Source organism: Gracilinanus agilis, chromosome 4 (assembly GCF_016433145.1).
Source record: "Gracilinanus agilis isolate LMUSP501 chromosome 4, AgileGrace, whole genome shotgun sequence".
NCBI classification, from domain to species: domain Eukaryota; kingdom Metazoa; phylum Chordata; class Mammalia; order Didelphimorphia; family Didelphidae; genus Gracilinanus; species Gracilinanus agilis.
The window spans coordinates 35,247,252-35,255,294 of NC_058133.1; the positions used below are offsets into that span (position 1 = coordinate 35,247,252).

Below are 8,043 nucleotides of genomic sequence, written 5' to 3' on the forward strand. Positions count from 1 at the left end.
TAATATAGCTTAGCAGAATATTGGAGTGGAAAGAGAGCTGGATCTGGCATCAGTTCAAATCCCACCTTTGACACATTACTTTCCACGTGGCCCTGGGCAGGTTCTCGTCTTTTGTGGAGCCTCAGTGCCCTTGTCTGTGTGAGGGGAGGGCTGGTTCAGAACGTTTCAAAGCTCCATTGGAGTCTGCACTTTTCCAGCGGGTTCACTTTGAGTTGGGGCTATCAGGCCTCTCTCCTAAGCCCTCTCTAGGGCCCGAACTGGGTTTGAGCTAAACACTCAGTACACAGGAGATGCTCCATAAATGTGGACGGCTTTGCATGTTGTTGTTCTGCACCTTTATTTGGGAACCTGATCTGAGATGAGAGGGGTTAGCTGGGCCAGAGGGGGAGAGTCTCTGAGCTGGGGTAGGAGTCAGAGGAGAATTCCTGGGCTGGGCTAGGGTGGTCAAAGGGGGTCCCTGAGATGGGATGGGGATCACAGGGGGATCTTTGAGCTGGGATGGGGGACTTAGGGGATCCATGAACTGTTATAGGGGCCAGAAGAGGAATCTCTGAGCTGAGATGGGGGGGTCAAAAGGGGTTCCTCTTATGGGATGGGGGTACAGAGGAGTCTCTGAGCTGGGATGGAGGAATAGTAAGAATTTATTAAGTCCTTTTGTGCCAAGTCCTGTGCTAAGGGCTTCTCAAATATTCTCATTTAATGGGCTCTGAAAGAGTCTCCGACTTGGGATGGAGGATTTTCTGTTTGTCGGCTTTTCGGGGGTTGTTGGAAGGTGGGAGGTTTTGGGATCCCCAAGAAGGATGGAGAAATGGTCTGCAGGACAGGTAAAGGGTTTCTGATTCCAGATAACTTCTAACTGCCCAAGCAGGACTAACATGTGAGCCAGACCTGTTAGTGATGATGGGAAATGGGAGGACAGAGATGGGGGCCTCAGGGGAGTCCTGGAGATGGGAGTTCAGGTGAGGAGGCAAATCCTGGAGGTCAGAGATGGATGGAAGAAGGTGGAGGCTCAAGGGCAGAGACAAGCGGTGAAGGTGGCCCCTGATGGAGGTGGGAGGCCAAAGGCTGGTCGTTGGACCTAGAGGTCACCAGTGAAAGTCAAAGGAAAGGCAGCTGCTCCGAGGTCAGTCAGAGGAGGTTGGCGATGCTGGGTGTGGTTGGAAGCCGTCCGGAGATGCTGAAGATGCTGCTGCTTCCTAGTCCCCGGCCTCGACCTGAGCCCATAGTTGTGGCAGGCAGGAGGCAGCGGCCTCCCATGCCCGCTTGGTACAGCAGCAGTCCCAATAGCAGAAGAGCCCCCACCACACTCAGGACAATGCCCGCAGTTAGCATGGTGGCCAGGGGTCTGGCTGGGCTGGGGCTGGGGCCAGGACCAGTGGCGGGGGAAGCAGCTAGGCCAGCCAGCACTAGGCCACTGACCAGCAGCACCAGGCCACTGACCAGGACCACGAGACTGTCTGCTCCTCCCCCACTGCGCAATAGGGCCACGTGTTGGGGCTGCCTGATACAGTTCATGTCCTGCACGGCTGAGCCCAGCAGCTGCTTCACCAGCACCAGCAGGGCCAACAGGCAGAGCACAGTGCCCATGGCGAGGCGCCACTCACCAGAGCGGCTGCTGGTGGAGTAGAGCAGGGCCACCCCTCCAGCTCCACAGCCAGCCACGAGTGCCACAGCCACAGAGAAACAGAGAGCAGCACGCCGGGGCTCCTGAGACCACCATAGTTCCACGTGCTCCTCCAGAGCATCAGGGGCTCCAGCCATGGGCATGGTCATCCCCTGCTGCTGCAGGCCAGGGGAAGCTTCCAACTGAGCCATCTGCTGCAGCTGTAATGGGGGCTAGGCTGGAGCTAGAGAGGACCAGGGTAGGAGAGTTCTGGGAGACAGAGGGGGAGTCACAGGGGCTTCAAGGGCTTAGCCTCATGGCTGCCTCCTGCCCCACAGCTGGCCTAGACCCTGGGGGTCTAGTCCCTCCACATAATCCACAGCAAAGACATTGTCACCTAAGAGGACAGAGACATAGTTGAGATCCTTGCTTGCTGCTCCTGAAAGATACCCTCTTCCTCCAGATTATCTTTCCTAGGAAGATCTCTGTTATCCTTTCTCCAGCACCCCTCCCTGGGGTCCTTTGACAATTCCTCCTTTCCAGCAATGCCCCTCTCCTATTCTCCCAGCAGACCCTCTCCTCCATCCATCTTTCTCTTCCTTCCTTCCCTTTTTTCTCTTCCACCTTTCAAGATTCCTTTCCTTCTTCCTTCCCTCCCTCTCTTCTTCCCTTCCCTCTTTCTTTTCTTCCTTCTCCCTTCCATAATATTTTTCTCCCCCCCCCTCCCCCCATGTAGAAAGAATTTTTTTCTTGCCCACCTTTCAAGATTCCATTTTTCTGGCTCCTTCATGTTGAGCTGGTTGGGTCCCTATCTGGACAGCTCCAAAGCTGTGCTCACAGCAGCATCCCCAGCAGTGCCTGGAATAAAAAGGCCCATTGAGACTCAGGCCACTCCCATGACCTCAGCTGCCTCTTGTCACCACCAGCTCCATGGGGCTGCAGTGTAACTGTTTAGCACCCAGAGAGCTGGAACCCCTTATGCCCAGGGCCTAGTCTCTTTCCCAAAGGAGAAGGGGTTCATCCCTAGGGGTCATTGTCTTGGCTAATTGCAGGCACTTGCTAGGTAGTAAATTCAGGATAGGGCCCTTAATGCTCACCCATGATCTGAAATCTAAAGACACAAGAGCCCCTGGTCAATAAGGAGAAGAAGAGAGCAGGTGAAGCTTTGGCCAGATGCCCAGTGGTCAGAGGCCCATCCCCGACACCAGGTGCTCTGGAAGCCCTGAGACATTAATCAACTTACCTTGATCTCAGACTTCTTTCTCCAACCCAGGGATTTTCAGATTTTTTGGTCCAGATTCCTTTATACTTTTAAAAATTTCCCATCACCCCCAGGAATTTTTATTTTTGTAGAATATACCTTTTGACATTTACTTTATTCAATACAAAAACATCTTGGTATTATTACGAAGATAGTTTTGATTTCAAAGACCCCCTGAAAGGGGACCCTTAGAAACCCAGGAGCAGACTTTGAGAACTGCTCTTCCAGTGATCCTTCCCCTTTCTGGCATTCACTGAGTCCTTGCTTCTCTCCCCAACCCCAAAGATATGGCATCCCTGGCCATCATCTCCAGCCCTGCCTATACCTCCTCTCCCCAAGTCCTGTGACAAAGTCAGAATCCTCTTTGCTCCTCACTGCTGCTTCCAGAACCTTCCTTTGTTGCCATGGCTCACCATGGCTGCCATGAGGTTCAAGCTCTCCAAGTTTGCCACCCAACCCATATCCTAATAGCCATTATCTACCAGCTCCAAAATCATTCCCCTTCTTTCATGAGGGATTCAGTTCCTGACTTACTGCCTTGTCATCTAACCCTTTACCAGGAGGCTTCAATGTGCATATTGATGTTCCCCCAAACACTCTGAGCTCCTAATTTCTCAGGCTCCTCAATTACCATGACTGCCTCCTCCTCCTCCTTTCTTTCACTCAGTTTTCTCACGCAGGGATGGATGGTGACACCTTTGATCTTACTGTCATCCACAAGTGTTCACAAAATCTGGAAATCCTTTATCTGCTCCTAATCTCCCATCATTCCATCTCTCCTTCTGCCTTATTCTTCTGAAACTTATTCCTCAACTAAACTAACACTATTTGCAGATGATATGACAGTATACTTAAAGAATCCTAGAGAAATAATCAATAACCTTAGCAAAGTGACAGGATCTGAAATAAACCCACATAAATCTTCAGCATTTCTATATGTTTCCAACAAAGTCCAGCAGCAAGAGAAAGAAAGAGAAATTCCATTTAAAACCATTCTAGACAATATTAAATACTTGGGGATCTATTTGCCAAGCCAAACACAGGAATTATACTAACACCATTACAAAACACTTTTCACACAAATAAAGTTAGATCTAAACAATTGAAACTTATCACCCACAATCAGCATGACCTCCCCTCCCCTGCCTTCCTTAGACCCCAGGTCATTTCCCTTGCTTTGGCTTTATTTTCCTCCCTTCCAATCTTGATTTTGGAGCTGACTAGTTTGTTTTCACATTGTCCTCTCTCCTTACATCTTTTGTCCTATCAGTTCTTATGAGAGATTAGGAAGTCACCCAATTGTGCCTACTAGATCCACTATCAATCTGTTAGCTAACTTACTTGGGTCCTTACCTCAGTAAGGTAATCCTTTGATTCTTGCTATTAGTCCTCTCTCCACAAGGAATGTTCCCAACTTTCTCTTTACTTTCAGCCTTCACTTCTCAGCTGAGAACCTTGCCTCATACCTTTACTGAGAGAATTGAGACCATTCACCTTAAGCTACCTTTTCTTCCCTTCTCCTCATCTTACACTTTCCTGACAGAACTTTCTCACTTTCTGTTCCTTCACTCTTGTTTCTAAAGAAGGAACCCCTTTCTCTCTCTCTCTCTCTCTCTCTCTCTCTTTCTACCCTTACCTTCCATCTTGGAATCAATACTGTGTATTGGTTCCAAGGCAGAAGAGTGGTAAGGGCTAGGGATGGGGGTTAAGTGACTTGTCCAGGGTCAAACAGCTAGGAAGTATCTGAGGCCAGATTTGAACCCAGGACCTCCTATCTCTAGGCCTGGCTCTCAATCCACTGAGCCACTCAGCTGCCCTCAGAAGGAACCCTTTTCAGCTATAAAACTGCATACATTTTGACCTAGCTATAGTGCCACTAAGTCTGTAACTCAAGAGATCAGAGGAAAAGGAAAAGGACTCACAAGTACAAAAATATTTATAGCTACTTCTCTTGTGGAAATTGAAAGGATGCCCATCAATTGGGGAATGGCTGAACAAGTTGTAGTATATAATTTTGATGGAATACTATTATCCTTTAAGAAATGATGAAGGAGATGGTTTCAGAAAAACCTAGGAAGACCTATATGAGTTGATGCGAAGTGAAATGAACAGAACCAAGAGAACACTGTATGTACATGACAACAGCAATATTATAAAGATAATTGACTGCAAAAGACTTAGCTCTAATCAATACGATGATCCAAACAAAGGATTCACAATGAACAATGCTCTCTATCTCTAGAGAGAGAACCAATAAACTCTGAAATCAAATGAAAGCACTGAAAATCTTTTATTTTATTGCTTTTTTTGGCCACACAATGTGTGAAAATGTTTTGTATGACTTCATATATATAATGGATATCTTTTTTTCTGCCTTCTTAATGGGTATGGGAAGAAAAAAAATAGCCCTTCTCGCCAAGGAGGGCCCCTCTACAAGTACAGGAGTTCCTATTCTATTCCATCTTCTCCAATAGATCAGCCCCCACTACCTTGCCCTACCTCTCTCTAATCTTCAATCTCTTCCTGTTTTTCCTTGCTACCTACAAACACACTCATATCTCCCCTAATTTGAAAAAAACAACAACCCAACAAACTTACTTGACCCTACCATCCCTATCTCTCCTCCCTTTCACAAAGTCCTAGAAAAAGCTATCTACACTTGTGGTCTCTTCCTTTTCTCTCCCTCACTTCTCAACTCTGCTTCCAACTTCCAACCCAAACTGCTCTCTTCAAAGCTACCAGTCCCTCTTCATCCTTCTTGAGTTCTCTGTAGCCTCTGACACATTGATAACCTCTTCCTCTCCCCTCTCTAGATTCTTGAGACACTGCCCTCTCCTTGTTTGTCTTCTACATGAGTGACCATTCCTTCTCAGCCTCTTGAGCTGGGTTTTCATTCTCCTTCATACTCCTTCACTGTGGACATCCCCCAAGGCTCCGTCCTGGGTCCTTGTTTCTTTCTCCAGTTTTATTTGTGACTCTCATAAGATCAATTATCATCTCCAGGCAGATGACTACCAGATCTATACATCCAGCTCTCCTGAATTTCAGTCTCACACCATTAAACCAGAGAGGTCATTAAATAGGGAACTCCTTGAGGTTGGAATAGCCTTTTACCTTTCTTTGTAACCCCAAAACTTAGCACAATGCCTGGAATGGAGAAGTGGCTTAATAAAGGTTTTTTGACTGGCTGTCTTGAAGAATAACAGCCAGAATGAGGAAAAGCTTGGAATCTATGGCATAGGATGCTGGACTGAAAGAACCCAGAGTGTTTTGCCTAGAGTAGGTTTAGGGAAGGCTGGAGAGCTATCTTTAGGGATCTGAAGGATTCTCAAGGGAAGGAGGGATGGGGGCAGAATCAGGAGCACATGGGGGGAAGTTGAAAAGAGGCCAAATGAAGCTGAATGCTCACTGATAGCTATTCCAGAGTGGAAGAGGCTGATGGTAAGCTTCTGACCCTCAGAAGGCTCCCAGCAGAGAGGAGACAACATTTGGCCCAGGATCTAGCTGAAAAGGCCTGACTACGGCTCCTGAGGATGGAATCCTTGAACCCTGAGGGTGTGAGAGGCTATGATGGGGAGGTGTGTACTTTTAGCTGTTCAGTCTTGTCCTTTTACCTCCATGGACCCTAAACATATGCTACTCCTCATCTCCCCTCAGTGCAGTTCTGGGAGGTGGCCAGGGCAGATCACCTTTAGTCATCTTTATTTGATAAGAGGAGAAATGGAGGCCCAAGGAGGGTCAATGACTTGTCCAGCAGAGGTGGGGGTGGGGGTGGGGAGGCATACCCAGGGCTCCTTCCTGTGGGAATCTCAGGGATTTCAGGAAGGTACAGGCTGAGGACTGACCTGCAGGCAGAGGTGGGGTCCATAGGGTCCAAGGACTGAGAAGGCTGGGCGGCAAGGAGGGGAGGTGTTGAACTGAGCCCGGAAGGAAGCCTAAACCCTGAAGAAAATCCAGATGGAAGATTACCTGCCTTCACTGAGTCTCAGGTGAGCTGGGAAGGAGGCAGGGCAAGCAGCAGGTGGCCCTTCCTGTCCCTGAGCCTTCCCTGGATTGGCTGCAGCTGGTCTGCCTGCCCGCCTCCAGGCCTCCCCCCCCCCCCCCCTGCGGGACCTGGGCAGGGACATTCCCCAGTTGGGTAGGGCGGGGGCCTTGCTGGAAACTGAATCTCTTCAATTCAGGGCCACCCTGCCCTGGGAGAAGAAGGAAAAGAGAGAAGAAGAGGTGCGGGCTAGGAGGGGAGGAGGAATGCTGCCTGTCCACCCTGATCCTCTGGTTCCCCTAATTTCCCAAAGCCCCAAGAACACTGAACCCTCTTGATACACCCTACAACTCCCTACCTGTCCCCATCACATACTTTCTACCCAGTTGCTACACCCACTGATCCTGTAGAGCCTTCTTGATATACTCTTGGCCCTCTGACTGCCCCCCAAATCCCACTTCCCCAGGCTTATCCACGCTTGCCTCTACTGACCCAGCAGGATGCTCCTACTTTGGCCTCAGGTGCTCTAAGTGCTCCCACCTCCACGGTTCCAGGTTCCCTCACTGCCTGCCCTGATATGCCTCGAAGCCCTGGTGCCCAGAATGGTTCCTGAGCCCCTAGATCTCTCATTGCTCCCAGTGGGGCTCTGGCTGTCTTCTGGGCCTCATCCCTTCAGGATGTTTAAAGCTGATGTCTGGGGACTGGGGAGTATGTAGGTCTCATGGGGAGCTCAGCCCAATAGGATAGTTTGAGTCTTGCTCTATCTGATAGGTCCTGATGGAAGGGGGTCTGCATTCTGCCGAGCCTTGTTGAGCCTATCCCTGCTTAGTCTCAGTTCCAACCTCCCTCCAGTGAACATTTATTAATTCCCAAAGTCCGTATCCTCATGGAGTTTACATTCAACTGAGGAATATGACCTGTATACAGACAAGTCCTTACCTGATGATTTAGTGGGAGCACCTGAGACAAGCCAGGGATTCAAGGAAGTCAGACATTCTAAGAAACAGACTGGAGGAACAGCCTGGGCAAAGGCACAGTGCTGGTAGATGAAGTGTTGTGTACAGGGAACAAGCAAGGCCAATTTAGCTGAACTGACAAGTGTGTGAGGAAGACTCATGGGTCATAAAGTGAGAAATGTTGGTTGGATGCAGGTTGTGAAGATGACAGGGGCTGAAGGTCGAGAGACCAACCTTATGG

The 8,043-nt window shown here is 49.1% G+C and overlaps 1 protein-coding gene across 1 annotated transcript; it reads right to left on the reverse strand.

Moving 5' to 3' along the window:
- Positions 1-623: 623 nt before the first annotated feature.
- TMEM125 (transmembrane protein 125) lies at positions 624-2,197 on the reverse strand. The gene has a single exon (XM_044673682.1). The coding sequence runs from the start codon at positions 1,813-1,815 to the stop codon at positions 1,129-1,131; it is 687 nt and encodes a 228-aa protein (XP_044529617.1). The 5' UTR covers positions 1,816-2,197; the 3' UTR covers positions 624-1,128.
- Between the last annotated feature and the right edge of the window lie 5,846 nt (positions 2,198-8,043).